At 29.9% G+C, this 16,662-nt stretch overlaps 3 protein-coding genes across 3 annotated transcripts; 1 reads left to right on the forward strand and 2 right to left on the reverse strand.

Annotated features, from left to right (window-relative positions):
• The first annotated feature begins 529 nt into the window (after positions 1-529).
• LOC123300949 (protein 5NUC-like) lies at positions 530-4,354 on the forward strand. Its single transcript, XM_044883629.1, has 2 exons — positions 530-923; positions 2,004-4,354. The coding sequence occupies exons 1-2, from the start codon at positions 540-542 to the stop codon at positions 3,456-3,458; spliced, it is 1,839 nt and encodes a 612-aa protein (XP_044739564.1). The 5' UTR covers positions 530-539; the 3' UTR covers positions 3,459-4,354.
• A 478-nt stretch (positions 4,355-4,832) lies between these two features.
• Positions 4,833-6,673, reverse strand: LOC123300950 (zinc finger protein 501-like). The gene has a single exon (XM_044883630.1). The coding sequence runs from the start codon at positions 6,665-6,667 to the stop codon at positions 5,549-5,551; it is 1,119 nt and encodes a 372-aa protein (XP_044739565.1). The 5' UTR covers positions 6,668-6,673; the 3' UTR covers positions 4,833-5,548.
• Positions 6,674-10,236: 3,563 nt separating this feature from the next.
• LOC123300952 (stimulator of interferon genes protein) lies at positions 10,237-14,359 on the reverse strand. Its single transcript, XM_044883631.1, has 7 exons — positions 14,111-14,359; positions 12,614-12,646; positions 12,036-12,292; positions 11,653-11,931; positions 10,844-11,024; positions 10,664-10,777; positions 10,237-10,512 (listed from the first exon to the last, which is right to left on the reverse strand). The coding sequence occupies exons 1-7, from the start codon at positions 14,253-14,255 to the stop codon at positions 10,445-10,447; spliced, it is 1,077 nt and encodes a 358-aa protein (XP_044739566.1). The 5' UTR covers positions 14,256-14,359; the 3' UTR covers positions 10,237-10,444.
• Between the last annotated feature and the right edge of the window lie 2,303 nt (positions 14,360-16,662).

A 16,662-nucleotide genomic window follows, 5' to 3' on the forward strand; every position in this document is an offset into this window, starting at 1 on the left:
ATGAGTGTATGAAATTATTTGAGACTAGATTGGGAAAATTAAACGAAAATTAAAACTTGGGAAAATTAGACGAAAATTAAAAGTTAAATTTTTCGATAGATACCATAGTTTTTGAAATATTGATGCCTCAAGATTTAGAGAAAATCACTTATAGAAGAAATAACACAAATTCTGCTCAGCCGTTCGAAGATAATCACCTCTTTTCTAGTTATTATTGGGTACGGAACCCTAAACTCGCACTTGAAACATAACTAAGAACACTCTCGATCAAATTACCTTTCAAAGAATCAAGTTCGATAAATGCGGTTTTTTCCTTATAGCTCTCTCCTAAATGAATCAATTTTCTAGGAACATAGCTAAGAACACTCTCAATTAGGCATACAGATTGTGGTATCGTATCTCCTAAACGGTTAAACCGATTTTGACTTCTTTTTGGCTTGAAGTAATTTGACTTTTTTTTGTAAAATTTACATCAAAACAGATTTAACTAAAACGTAATTATTTTTTACTTTTCAGGTCCAAAACTCCATCATACAAATATGTTAAAAACAAAATTCTTCTCAATTTTAATATTAACTACAACGACATCTATAATGGCGGCTACAAATAACACTGTAACGAAGGGAATCAATGAAAAAACGGAAAATTTTGAATTATTAATATTACATACGAATGATATGCATGCACGTTTTGCAGAAACATCCGAATTATCAGGTGTATGTTATCGACCACCATGTTATGGCGGTTTTGCACGTGTATCCACAATATTTAAAGAGGCACGACGGAATGCTACGACTGGTCATGGACCCAAAAATGTTTTAATATTAAATGCTGGCGATACATACACGGGTTCAACATTTTTTACGGTTTACCATTCAAATATCACAACGGAGTTCATTAACTTATTGAAGTTTGATGCTTTGGTAAGATTCTTTTTTATTTAAATAAAATATATTCTTTAAAGTTGTGGGAGCAAGCTACCTCTAAGAGGTCATCCGTAATTTAGAATCCAAAAATTTAATTAACATTAAAAATGTACCATCATGGCTGGCACATTTGGTTTAAAAGATAATATTTGCGAATAACTGACATGAAAAGTAGAAAATATGATAAAAAATTAGTGGGTTTCAAAAAAAAGTCGTTCTGGCCAAATTAAATTTTACCAAGATATCAAAAAAATTCAATTTTTGTACCCTATGACGTCATGAAAATCCAAAAATATTGATTTTACTCAATCAAACGCAAATTTTATCCAATTTTGATAGACCAAGCATTTAATTCTACTAAATTTGGGTCATATTTTCCAAAATTTGTTTCAAATTTATCGTATAATCAATCAATTTCAAAAATTCTATCTACCATGTTACAATGTTAATCAATACCAAGTTAAAATAAAATTACAAACTCAAATAAATCAATTTTAAATTGTAATTAAAAATTGATAAGAAAATATTTTATTTATTTTTATTAAATAACAGTTTCATTTTAATAATTCAGCACATAACTTTTGAAACGTTTAAATATTTATAAATAATAATAAATATTGATATATAATAATCATTATTATTTATAACATATTATATATAAATGATAAGTGAACACAAACAATTGACTGAGTTAATTGTAGAATTTGTGCTCTCACGGATCAACAGTGATGTTTACGAAAAAATGTTTCAACCAAAAGTTATTTATTTTTTTATAAGGAACATTTTCTACATTTAAACTTTTGTTCTATCTCTAGCGGTTTACAAGATGGATCCCAAGGACCCAAGACCTAATTGTCCAATGTTGCTCATTTATGAACTGAACCTTTTTAAGTCCTAAGCACACTATAAAAATTTATTAGAGAAAATCAGCTTGATATCTCTTTTCTTTTTTGAGTTATCGTGTTTATACAGACGGAAAGACAGACGTACAGCCGGAAATGGACTAATTATCTTTCCCAATTTTTACCCAATCTGAATGAATTTGAAAATTTAATTTTGGGTTTATTTCTTTTACAGTCATTGGGTAATCATGAATTCGATTTAGGAGTATCAGGATTATTACCATTTATTGAAGGTGTCGAAAGTCCAATAGTTTGTACAAATTTGGACACGACAAAAGAACCACAATTAACCGCATCAAAATTAAAGCGATCCGTTACAATTGACGTTAATGGAATCAAAGTTGGTATAATCGGATACTTAACAAATGAAACAAAATATATATCAAAAGCAGAAAACACAGAATTTCTGTACGAAGTGGACGCAATTAAATTAGAAAGTGAAAAATTGAATGCAGAAGGTGTTCAAATATTAATTGCAGTAGGTCATTCTGGTTACGAAGTTGACAAAGAGATAGCAGCACGAGTTCCCTTAATTGACATTGTTGTTGGTGGCCATTCAAATACATTTCTCTACACTGGCGGACAACCTGATGTGGAAGTTCCCGAAGGTCCATATCCAACAATAATTCAACAACCCAATGGAAAGCGTGTTCCTGTTGTTCAAGCATATGCGTATACAAAGTATGTTGGAAAACTTTTAGTCGAATTTAACGATGGTAATTTTGTTAAAGCATCCGGAAATCCTATTTTAGTAACACATGACATCGAAAAAGATCCAATTGTTGAGGAATTATTAGATAAATATCGACCTGGTGTTGAGGCTTTAAGACATCAAGTTATAGGTCGAACGAAAGTGTTACTCGACAGTCGAACTTGTCGATATGAGGAATGCAATTTAGGTAACGCGGTAACAGACGCATTTGTCTTGTACCATATGGATCAATACCATGGTGAATTTTGGACAGATGCCGCAATCGGATTAGTAAATGGTGGAGGTATTCGTTCATCGTTAGATGGTCGTAGCACCGGTGGAAACATTACTCAAGATGACCTATTAACGACTTTCCCATTCGGGAACATAGTTCAATCAACGATCTTAACCGGGCAGGATCTTTTAGACGTTTTACAACATTCCGCAAATCAGTACCACTTAGGTGGGTTTTTACAAGTGAGTGGACTTCATGTTGTTTACGATTTCAGTGATCGCGGTAATAAACGAATTGAATCGGTTAAAGTTCGATGTGCTTCGTGTTTAGTACCAAAATATGAACCATTGGTTTTAGATCAAAAATATAAAGTGATAGTAACTGCATTTTTGATGGCAGGTGGAGACGGCTTCGATATGTTAAAAAATAAAACATTTATCAATGAAGGTATCGACGATGCTTCAATAACTGTTGAATATTTACAAAAGTTTAGTCCAATTACGACTGGTATTGAAGGGCGAATTATAATCAAAGGTCTGGATAACGATGATGACTCGTATGAGGGAAGGAGTAGTAATTCAACGAAGAATTTATATTTAAATATAATTGTCGGTTGTGGAATTATTGTATTTATTTTAATTGGTATTATTAGTTATTTAATGTATGTACGAAATCGACGACAACGTTTCGGGTTAGGATTTTGAATTTAAGTAATTCAATTTAACACAAATCGGTACTAAAAAATTATTTAAATGAATGTGTTTTAAGTTCAAATCAATGGTGGATAGTGGCAGACACTTAGGGTCACAACAACAAAAGAAAATCCTTTGTAAAAAGAATCACCTCGAAATGTCGTTTCATTTGCACCACGATTCCTGCCAAAAAAAAGTTTCTTTTAATTTCAATAGGAAATCAATCGCATTTTTTTATTAGGGAATTAATTTAAATGTTTTCTGGAAGCAAGTAATTAACCACAACTTGCTAAATATCATTCCCTTGCATTCATAATTGAAGAAAATCTTTCAAATTTTATGTTCAATTGTTGAAAGCTAAAAGATGAGGGCATATGAGTCGCTAGATTGAATTATCAAGAGCAATTATTGTACTATTTTCGCCTGATTGGACTCATTTCCACCCCACGACAGACACGCTAATGGGTAGGAACAGATTATTGTTAAAATCATTCCCGAATTCATTGGACTCGTGACGAATATTTTATTTAAGCCTCTTTAATTCCTTAGTAATAATAATAAGCAAAGCGCTTGGGGAAAAAGGGCGACGGGGAAACTTGACCTATTGTTGTAATCCTTTTCACGCTGGACATAAAATCAATATACTAAAAAACAAGAAAAAACTCAACGAATACACCATATTACATTAAAGAAGACTTCCCCCGGATAATACTAGAAGAATGCAAGGAATTAAGCGCCCGTTACAGGAAGAAAGGGTCGAAGGTCGTAAAGCTTTCTTAAAATATAATAAACTTATTATTATTTCTGAAAAACAAGGAAATCAACAACCCCAAGAAGACAAACGTAACCAAAACTCTATTAAAAGGAATCTATCCGAATCCCCGGGGAACACGAAGGAATCCTTAAGAGCCTGTGGAATAAAGGGAAAAGAAAACAGGAACATATGAATATAATTACAATTTACAACTGATAAAAACATCAAAAAAATATTTTTTTATGTTTGCGATTGCTTCGAATACGGGGTCGATTGAAAGTCTTTTCTTATGATTTTTATACCATGTATATATGAAATATATCAAGGTATATTAAGTTTAGTCCCAAGTTTCGTAACGCTTAAAAATATTGATGCTAGGACTTAAACTATAATATATGTAAAAGAATGCAACGATCTGTTTTAATCTCATATAAATTAAAAAAGTAAATAAATATTAATCGCCAAAGGATATTTTATTGATCAATACCGATAAAAATAATTACCAAGTAATTATAAATTAATTTATATTTTTTTAAGACTTTAAAAATTATTATTTTTTAAATAATAGCTAAATAAATAATTTGTTTTATATAAAAATCGTTTATTTTTTATTTTTTAATTGATATTTAAGTTACATTTACAAGAAATTAGAAATATCAAGAATAGACCATGCTGTCTGGTGGGTAACTGCGTCCAGTGACGGATCCAGGATTTCGCCCAGAGAGGGGAGGGAGTTTATTTTATCATTTTCCTCCTTTTTTTTTAGATTTTTGATATTTATAACCATTTACAGTCAAACCTGGTTAAGAGACAGTTGAAGATAATGTAAATTTTAGTTTTGCTATAGAGGTTTCTCACTAATTCGAGTTTCTAGATTATAAAAGAACAGGTGAAGTCTGTCTTACTTAGAGAGGTTTTCGTAAAAACAAAATAACACACAAATAAAGAATGAGTCTATACGTAGCAAATGTTGAATTGTCGCTTTTAGAGGTACAGGAAAGAAAGAAAGACTCTCAGTTATAGAAGTCAGGGTAGGAAAAATTACTGTCACTTAGACAGAATTTTATTTCTCATTTATAGAGGTTTTTGAGAGGTCAAAGCTTGGGAAATATTCTTACTTATAGTTTTCTCGCTTATCCAAGTTTGAATGTATTTTGAAGTTAAACTATATAAAATGACAAATTAATAATACGTACGGGAGGGGAATTTGAACCTAAGCACCCACCATCCTGGAACTCCGCCATAGACTGTGTCTAACACGGACGAGCAGGACTTTCTCTCTCCCTTTCTCTCTCTCACACACGCAAGCAAAAAGATTTTCATCCAATATGGGAAAATAAATGTTTTTTTAAATTATGTTCCGTTTTGAATGAACAATTTTATGTTGAATTAAACCACTTTGCTGGCTAAAAGTTTTATCACAAAATTCACAGGAAAACGATTTTTCCACAGTGTGAGTTCGATTGTGATTCATTAAATTATGTTTAAGTGTAAATCGTTTATCACAAAAATCACACTTAAAAGGTCTTTCCCCGGTATGACTTCGTCGATGATTAATTAAATTACGTTTATTAATAAATGCTTTATCACAAAAATCACATGGAAAAGGTCTTTCCCCAGTATGAAGTAGCTTATGTTCCATTAAACTCGTTCGCTGCGTAAAAGTTTGATCGCAATCTTCACACTTAAACGGTCTTTCTCCTGAATGTGTTCGTTTATGATTAATTAAAGTACGTTTCGTAATAAAAGCTTTATCACAAAAATCACATTGATAAGGTTTTTCTCCTGTATGAATTCGTTTATGTATCATTAAATTTCCTTCATGATTAAAAGTTTTCTCACAATTTTCACACTTAAAAGGTCTTTCTCCTGAATGAAGTCGCTTATGCACGATTAAACTGCTACGTTGCGTAAAACTTTTATCACAATCCACACACGAAAACGATTTTTCTCCGGTATGAGTTCGTTTATGTTTAATTAAATCATATTTCGCTGTAAAAGCTTTATCACATAAATCACAATTAAACGGTCTTTCTCCCGTATGAAGTCGTTTATGATTAATTAAACTACGTTTGGTAGTGAATGCTTTATCACAATCGATACACTTAAATGGTTTTTCTCCGGTATGAATTCGATTATGTAATATCAAGTGGCTTTGTTGAGTAAAAGTTTTATCACAATCACCACACTTAAAAGGTTTTTCACCTGAATGAGTTCGTTTATGCACTATTAAACTGCTCTGTTGTGTAAAACTTTGATCACAATTTTCACACTGAAAAGGTTTTTCTCCAGTATGAATTCGTTTATGTTGAGAAAAATTCTGTTTTGTTGAAAATGTTTTATCACAAACTCCACAAATAAAGGGTTTTTGCTTCTCTTCATCGTAAATACATTGGACTTCTAAAATTTGTTCGTCTAATATTTCATCCTTGATAATTATTTCTGTATTTAATTGTTCTTGTTTCATTTTAACGCTTTCTTCTTGGATTTCTTCTTTAATAAAAATAGCCTCGTGTTTTTTTATATTATTTTCTTCAAATATTTCATTTTTTTTCTCTTCTGTCATTTTCACTATTCCACAGACTTATATTAATTTTAAAGCCTGGCAAAAAATATTTCTGCCAGTATAAACCCTGACACACCTAGGTTTATTATTATTAAATAATAATCATAATAATACATAAGAAGGGTACCAAAAATTGGTCCCCTAGCACCTAGATAAAGGGGTCCTCTGTGCCCTAATTGAGAACAACCTGTCACACGAAGGCGAGATATCTCCGGGCGAGACGACCACTGCTTCATTCTTTTTAACATCAAATAGGCCCGATACCCAGATCAGTCTGACTGTGTTATTCAGTGCGAGGCGATTCACTTACCAGAAGCATTCATAGACTATCCTCGATAGGAATCTTAACGCCTCAAAGGCCCGAAATCCTGCCTGACTAGGAATAATAAATATATTTGATAATTGTCCCAAATTGAAGCTTATCTAATCTCTATACTTGATTGTCTGCACTTTTAAGCCTCATCCAGTCCACCTTAGGTCAGTTAAATTTTAAAGAGTTTTCGAGTGTTTTGCACCCAAGCCTTCGAACGAAATTATCATTTCTAAGCAGTTCTATCACTTCTGTCGACTTGTATTTCCTTAGCAATAAAAATGAAATCGAAGTAAAAATAATTTTTATTTGAAAATAATATAAAAAATACATTTTTGTAGAATAAAAACAAAACATTAAATGATCGTGGTTGGCTGATGCGAAAAGGCTGAATGGCTGGAGAAGCGATGTTCTCTTAAATCGCCTTTTCATCGAGCCAAACACGAACATTTACTCAATAAAATATCAAATAAATTCTCAACAATCCGTAAAAAGATAAAAATTATTAAATGTTAAGCTACTCTATTTTCGAATATCGGTTAAAATTGAGCACAAAGTGGGCTATTTTTCAGTACTTCTATCACCCTATATCTCATTCTAAGCAATATTCGAAAAAAATAATACAAATCTTTCTTTGATTCTATATAATCAAGACCGGACTAACAAACCAATAAGGCATGGTCTACAACTCAGGATTAAAGTCTAAAACCCTTTTGTAGTAGCATAAAAAGATGAAAATTGATTGACGATTAATCCGGTCTGATTGAATAAAAGTAACTTGATTAGAAAAAAATTTCATTTCATAAGTAAATTTTATAAATTGAAAGAAAATTCAAAGTTGTGGAGAAAATTTAAAATTTTCTGCAACATAAAGATTGCGACATAAGATTCTCTTACTCTGTAAAACAATAAAAGCAACCTGGAAAATTATTAATTTTTAAATCACACACAAATATTTATTTGAAGAAAATTTAAGAAGCAAAACCCTGCGACATGGGTTGAGTTAATTTAAATTTTCTTCAGGTAACTCTATTTGAAACAAACATTTAAAAAAATATTTCTAAAACAACTAATAAAATTCTGTATGAAGTTTCAAAAAAGTACTGAAACGTCCCAATAAAATATATTAGGATACCACAAAATCCATAAAATGAGTATAATAATCCTTTTGTAAAAAGTTAGTGAGTCGTTTCCCGAACGTTTTGAAACCCTTGATGAACTTTAAATATGATAAGATGATCAACATGTCATGGATTTTCAATTTAAAAATGAAACGATGATAAAAATTAAAATTATATCACATTTTTATAATAATTTAATTAACTAAAGCGCCACTGACGTTCTAGAAAATAAATGATTTCAAAGCTAGTGTTAACGAGTATCGCTTTTCCATCCAGATCCATTCGCCGATGCCATTGCCAAGTTCATTTAATAATAAACAAACCAAATGTAGTATAATTTTTCTTTCGTTTTTTTTTTTAACAATTAGTTAACATTTTTCCTCTGGATGGTTTTTTTTGCTGTACTCTTTAGTCACTAGCTTTAATTTCAGTTGCGTATATAACACCAAAAAGCCACGTTGATAATTTTGAGCCCAAAACGCATCCATACAGACAAACCTCCAATACGAGTCCATCCGTAAGAACACATTTTCCGACATTTGATTTCATGAAAAATAAAAATGAAAAAACTCATTAGCAAAGAGCATTAAAATTTTCTATCCATGATTAATATCAGTAGAGATAATAACTGAGTCTCGACCCATTTTTTTTTGGACATAAGACTGGTTATTAATTTATTAAAAGGAGGCGTCAATTTAAATCTTAGTCTGATTTGAAGTTCAGACAAGTAAAATATTGCTTACAACTTAAAAGTTCAAAAAAAGCATCACATGTAAATATTTGAAAACTATGGAGTATAGAGGTAAAGGAGCATAATCTTTTACAACTTTTTGACTAAAAAGTGTCTCAAAATAGCAGTAAATAAAGTGACTAGAATGGCACTAAGTGTAGCAAAAGATGTTTGATGTGAACTCCTCTAATTTTTTCTAACAACTTGTTTAAATCTTTATCTTACTCTTTTTACTTAGAGCACTTATTTTAAAACTTACATTTTCGCTACAGCAGTACCATCCTTATTTTTTGCTTTTTTTTTTGGACAAATATACAGAGATAGTCCTACTTATCTCTACCCTCCATATTAAAAACTTAATTAATAAATTACAAACTAATTTGTGCACAACCATATTGAAATTATGTTCTAGGACAGTATTTATACTGCGAAAAATAACATATAATTTCAAATAATATTGTACATGAAGTAAACTTTTAAAGTATTTTATTTTCACGCTTTCAAGTTTTCGAAACTAAAATAAAAAATTTCAATATCTCAAAAATAACCAGTTATTTGCAACAGGCCCGTTGGCACGGTGAAGGGGGCGGGAATTGAGAATCTCTCCACATAAATTTGAACTAACAATATTGATAAATAGGAGGTAAACTGGTAGTCTAAGTTGGAACTACTGAAAATGGAACCACTTTCTGTTTTAATTAGTACGAATTACTATCGTTAGTTGATGGGGTTACAACTCCCAGTTATCAATAAGTCCTGTAAATGGTTCATTTATCTTCTCTTACTCAAAAAAGAGTTTATTGTTTTTATTAACCTTAGACCTAACATGATTAATAAAAGTTTAAACATCCCCCTCCCCGCCCATTCTTAAATGAGCACTGAACATGGGCCTGATTTGTAAATTTAACTCATATTTGCCACAATGGAAGTAAATACAGACTATTCTGATTTTTTAATGAAATAAAACTTAAAAAGCGTACATACTTTATAAAAATTTACCTTAAAAAAGAGGACACATTATGAATATGGCAAATATACGGAATTTATCCAAATAAATGTTTTTATTACGCTCATAAAGATGTTATGCCCAAAAATTTATGATTCTTATATTTAATGCATATTTTATGGTAGTAAAATTCCAAGAGAATTTACCGAAACATCATGGGCTTGAATTTATAAACAAATTTGCTGAGAAATGACTTTGTCGTAATTCTTGACTTTTGTTTTAAAATTTTTTGTAACGAATTAAAAACTTTTTTTATGAATTTTCCGTATATCACTATTTCAAAAAAAAATACAAATCGACGATTAAATTAAAGAATTGAAATTACTTACGGTACGTGTAGTAGAAATTTTCCTAAGTAGCAGATGTACTCCTTAAAAATAATTTCACTACTTAAATTTATATCGATTTTTATGTAATATTTAATTCCCGTGCAAAAGATATTTCGATGGCTTTATGAATACGCGTGATGAGCGTATTTTATTCTTTTGCGGGAAACAAAGAGTTTGTGATGTTAAACTCTTAAATAACGATCGAAGATCATTTTTCCAATGGTAAAATGACCATTGTCTTCATGAGAATCTGAAATAAAATGTAATTCGTAATATCCTTAATTATAATTACAACGGTTCTTAAATGATTCATTTGATGTGTAAATAAATCACCGGGGACTTGAAAAGTTTAAGCGTTTATCTAACAGCCCCCTTCACCCGTTAGAATCAAGATATCTTACCATCGTAATATACGAGTTCGCATAAAGGACCGCAAGTTCTGTCGTTATCCAATAAACTTTTTAAAACTGTATAAAAATGTTTCGTAATTCTTTGTTTGTTCTCCCTTAACTTTTCTAAAAAAAAAAAAGCAAATAATTTAAATTCCTTGAAAATATATAAAATATATTTCGAATACAAACCTGCACCAAAAGTTTGCCCCCCACATGCTTCATCTAATGTTTTTAACGGTGTAGCACCTTCCATACAAATATAAAAAGGATTATATTCCACCTCAGGATCAGGGTTTCGTACAACGTAAATGCTATTCGAATATGGACGTCTTTGTACTCCTGCACGATCAATTTTTAATGTTTCCAAGGACTAAAATACAAACATTTACAACTTGTTAGAATTTATAAAGCTAGTTAAATTTTTGTTTAAAAGCAAGCTAGTTGTACTATCGGCCTCTCTGTAATTTACCGAATCAAGAAATGGTTACAAGCATATCTTGATTACTGGGACTTTGGGCAGGGCATGCATTGTGTATAAAGACAGCTATGCCATTCGACTGTGCTCGCCTGAAACTCACTGGAGCACAGTTGAGAAGGATTGTGGGACTTTAGACATGACTTCTGTGGCTATCGATTGAACTGTCACCTTCATATTATAGATTTTTGATAATTCCACTTGTAGGGCCTGTATGGAGGACCATGAAACGTCCAAGCATGTTATTTGTATCTGCAGGGTATCAAGTTTGGAATGTTTGGTTCCAAAACTTTAGATCTATCAATTCTAAAATTAATTAATATTGAAATTACACGGGTTTTGTTTTTTCCATTCAGTAACTGACCCCTAAAAAATTGTAGGCATCCTTTTTTGTCCAAAATTTTATGGTAATTATTTTTTTAAGAGTTGAAATTAGCGAATAATTGAAGGACTCTTTGTAAAATGCAAAATCGCGTAATTTATTTAAAAAGCGTTACGAATCGAATATTATCTAGACACCTACCTTGCGACTCTCAATCCAATCATCCAATTCTCCGTCTAGCTTTGCTGGTAAATTTCCGCCTGAGGCGGGAATCAAAATAAATAATTTTTTCTTAAAAATTTTAACACCTTCTATACTTTCATAGTTTTCAAATCTCTCCATGATTCCACCCGTTCCATCCCGACCAGTTTCAGGTAAAACTATCCTCAAATAACCGTTAAAAAATCCGTGTGCCCAACCAGAACCAGAATCTAATTCTAAATCTTCAATTATTTTCAAATATGTTGATTCATTAACATCCTAAAACGATTAAACAAAATTTAGAGAAATCCAGAATGATCTTTTCTCCGAAAATTACAGAGACTGGACGTTTTTCTCGAAAATAAATGATTTGTAAAACTTACCAAATTATATAACTTAATTAAAAAAAAGACTGAGAATAATGTCATGATAAGTGAAAATGCTTCGAAATCCCATTGGCCCAAAAAAAATTGTACAGTTGTAAATAATATTAACAAATAATTTGTTAATGTTGGCATACGTACAACATTCCAGAAATCTTTATTTATTATAAATGCGTTTTCATTTTGAACATGTTTCAAAACATTCGTCGAAATTGTCCCAATAATAATTAGTAAAAATGATACTGAAACCATAGAACCTGAAAAATAAAATAATTTCATAACTGAGTACACAATTTTATATCAAATGGAACTGTTGTGATCGTGATCGTGATTTTGACGATTTGTTTAAATTTTAGCAGACTATCGAAAACAAAATAGTTCACATTTGATTATTATCGACAAAAGGGTCAACAATGATACAATAGAAAAATCCTATAGTTTTTGGGGTCCTGAATTCGAAGTCGAAATTTGTCGAACATGACTTCGAACTTTAGGAAGTAGTAAACGTATGTTTCTGGGACAAAATTTATGTTGAGATTTAAAGTGTTATCATTATTTAAAAAAAATGTTTGACTTACTAATGTGCTGCAGATCTCCAGTTTTTGCAAATCCTGCAAAAGATTTAAAAAAATAAAGTTTAAAAATTAAATGTGGGTTTCAAAAAAATTTCTTTCAAATTGGATAAAGTTTGGCCAAACTATCCAAAAAAATTGATTTTTTGAACTTGATATCGTCATCAAAATTCAAAAAATTAAATTTTGCTTCATCAAACCCAAATTTTATCCTATTTGTATAAATCAAATATGTAATTCCACTAATTGTGGGTAATATTTTTCAAATCTTTCATCAAATTTAACATATGTTCAATAAATTTCATAAATGACCTATCATGGTTTCCACATTTTGTATAAGGGTTAATAATAGCGAATAACTAACATGAGAAATGAAAAATGCGACCCTAAATTAGTGGGTTTAAAAAAAATTTCATTCAATTTGGATAAAATTTGGCCAAACTAGCCAAAAAATTGATTTTTTATACTCTATGACGTCATCAAAATCCAAAAATTTGATTTTGCTCTATCACATCCAAATTTTATCCAATTTATATAAACCAAACATGTAATCCAACTAATTTTGGGTCATATTTTTCAAATCTTTCATCAAATTTAACGTATCTTCAAAAAATTACATAAATGAACTACTATGGGTTCCACATTTTGTACAAGGACTAATTTTAGCGAAAAACTTACATGAAAAATGAAAAATATGACATTAAATTAGTGGGTTTCAAAAAAAATTTCATTCAAATTGGATAAAATTTGGCCAAACTAGCCAAAAAATTGATTTTTTATACTCTATGACGTCATCAAAATCCAAAAATTTGATTTTGCTCTACCACATCCAAATTTTATCCAATTTGTATAAACTAAACATGTAATCCAACTAATTTTGGGTCATATTTTTCAAATCTTTCATCAAATTTAACGTATCTTCAAAAATTTACATAAATGAACTACTATGGGTTCCACATTTTGTACAAGGACTAATTTTAGCGAATAACTTACATGAAAAATGGAAAATATGACAATAAATTAGTGGGTTTCAAAAAAAATTTCATTCAATTTGGATAAAATTTGGCCAAACTAGCCAAAAAATTAATTTTTTATACTCTATGACGTCATCAAAATCCAAAAATTTGATTTTGCTCTATCACATCCAAATTTTATCCAATTTGTACAAACCAAACATGTAATCCAACTAATTTTGGGTCATATTTTTCAAATCTTTCATCAAATTTAACGTATCTTCAAAAAAATTTTATGAAGAATTTTATCATTGAGTTCCACATTTTGTGCAAGGGTTGATATTAGCGAATAACTAACATGAAAAATGAAAAATATGATCCAAAGCTAGTGGGTTTCAAAAAACATTCATTCAGATCGGATAAAATTTGGATGTGTTTCCATTACTAAGTATATGACGTCATCTTATTCCAAAAATTTTTAACACATCTAAATTATATCCAATTTTAATAAACCATTTATTTTTTTTAGTTAAAATACAAAAATATTTACCTGCACATCCATAGCTATAAATTCCTACTAATATAATCGTGAAGACTAATTTGATCCTCTTCATATCGAAATTTTTTTCGAAGAGCGCCGTCACTGGAAGTATATGAAAAAAATAAATTAGATCCAGAAAACAAACTGAATACATCGCATAAAAATCAAATGTGTTGCTTGCGAAATATAACAAATAAATGAATTGTATCGATTCAAGTATCGGAACCTTTCGTCCTGTCCCCACTACAAGTCTAAACAGTAAAGTTGGTTATTATGCTTCAACTTCTGATTATTTTTAATAATTAAAATAAGAAATATTTTTTTGATATCCTAAAACTATGGAAGGGGTGGGGAGGCTAAAGTATTTGTATTAAAAATAAAAATGAAATTGTTAGCCAGAAAAAATCTACATAATTCTCCCCTCTTATAATGCGAGATATCATTTCATATAAGTTTTGATTTGCAGATTGCCGAATCGAAATTTGACTTCCATTTTGTTAAATTAACTTAAGTTTTTTGAAAAATTTAATAAAAAAAACAAGGGAAAATAAACTATGGACTGAGTTAATTGTTGAAATATCCTGTATAGACAATGTTGGATATCAGCATTTTAATAAATTAGAAAAATTTAAAAAAACCAACACATTTATGGCATTTTTCGGCCCTCTGTTTGCTATCTAGTTTTGAAAATTTCAAAAGTTGAAATTTTTTTTCAAAATTATTTCACAATACTCACTATTTGAAGCTAACTACAAATTTCAACTTTCTATCTTTTATAGTTTTGGAGAAAATGAACACAAAAATTTTCGCCACTTTGCTCCCTCACGAGAAAACAATGATATTTACGAAAAAATATTTCAAACAAAGGTTATTTATCTTTTTCTTAGGAACATTTTCTATACATTTTAATTTTGGTTCTATCTCTTACGGTTTACAAGAATTTTAATCAAGACCCAATTTACCTATGTTTCTCATTTACGAACTAAAAACTCACTTTTTACTTCCTGAGCTTGTTATAAAAATTTAAGCTTGATATCTTTTTTTTCTTTTTGAGCTATCGTGATTACGAACGGACAGACGGACAAACGGAAATGAACTATCATCAATATTTTTAAGCGTTACAAACTTGGGACTAAAATTAGTATACCTTGCTATATATTTCATATATACAGGGTACAATTCTTTGAATAAAAAATAAATAAATAAGTTTATCTCAAAGCAGTTTGAAGTTTCTACTAGTTTATTGGTCATTAAAACTTTTATCGACTATATGTGACTTATTTATAAACAAAGTTGGACAAGTAAAAAATACACTTGAAAAATGTTTGTTTACTTTTGTTTACTTTTGTAAAAGTAAGTTAAGCCTTAATGTTTTCATCCAATTTTTTGTTTTACCATCTACTTAAAAATTATACAGTCAAACCTCAATACAGTCAAACCCAAGCGAAAAACGAAAAAAAAATTGAATCTGCTCAAACGGGATTCGATCCTAGGATCCTTGGTGAATACATATATATATCCACATATGTGTTTTTAAGTTTGACCAGAATGATCTTGTAAAAATAATGCATTAGCACCTTAAAACCCTTCTAAATAATTTTATGATCACAACATGTTACAAAGAAGTAAATTTTGTTTGTTTTTGTGAGTCTGAAGAAGAATTAAATAAATAAGAAAAGTTGTAAGTAAAGATAACTTGAGTTTTCTTTCACCGGAAGTATTTCCTGCCTGAAAATCTTTCAAATATGATAATCCCGGTAATCTAATAACGGAAAATGACTAATTTATATTAAATAGTAATGAAAAGCGAGCATTATATAATAATATCTTATATATTATTTACTCAAGCAAGTTTTTTTCTTTCCAACCCTTATCTTTTTATCCCTTTATCAAATTCCATGATTGATCCCTCATTTTAATCTCAAGCTTAGTATGTTAAGATTTGACGAAAAATATACTCATGCGGTCTAAAAATGTATCGCTTAGGAAAAAAACACGCTAGACAGATAATTTGAACGGAAAAAATATCATTAATTTAAATAATAAGTTTATTAGGCCAACATGTTAGTTTTTACAGATGATCTCCTAATACTGTAGACATATAATTACTATTTTTAATACAATGTTCTCCTAATTCTTGTTTTTAGACACGGGTACAGGGTATCGACGGGTTACGGTATCTACGAAAGCGAAATTCTGCACGGGTCGAGCTAGTATTCATATATTATCAAACTTCGATAAACAATTCTATGAATTTTAATTCTAATCTATTTATAATTTTAAAATATTCAAATTATGATTAATATAATATGCAAATTAATTATTATATTTGCACTAGTATTAAAATCCAAAATAAACAAATGAAAACAAACAATTGACTGAATTAATTGTTGAAATACCATGTATATATCGTTTATTTTTTTTACGTCATATAAGTAAATGAAAGTAATTGTACATATCTAATTTGGTCCTAATTTTAGCTTTCACGGGTAAACAGTGATGTTTACGAAAAAATGTTTCAAATAAAAGTTGTTAATTTTTTAGTAAAGAACAATTTTTAT

The sequence above is a fragment of the Chrysoperla carnea genome, chromosome 5, assembly GCF_905475395.1.
Source record: "Chrysoperla carnea chromosome 5, inChrCarn1.1, whole genome shotgun sequence".
NCBI lineage: Eukaryota > Metazoa > Arthropoda > Insecta > Neuroptera > Chrysopidae > Chrysoperla > Chrysoperla carnea.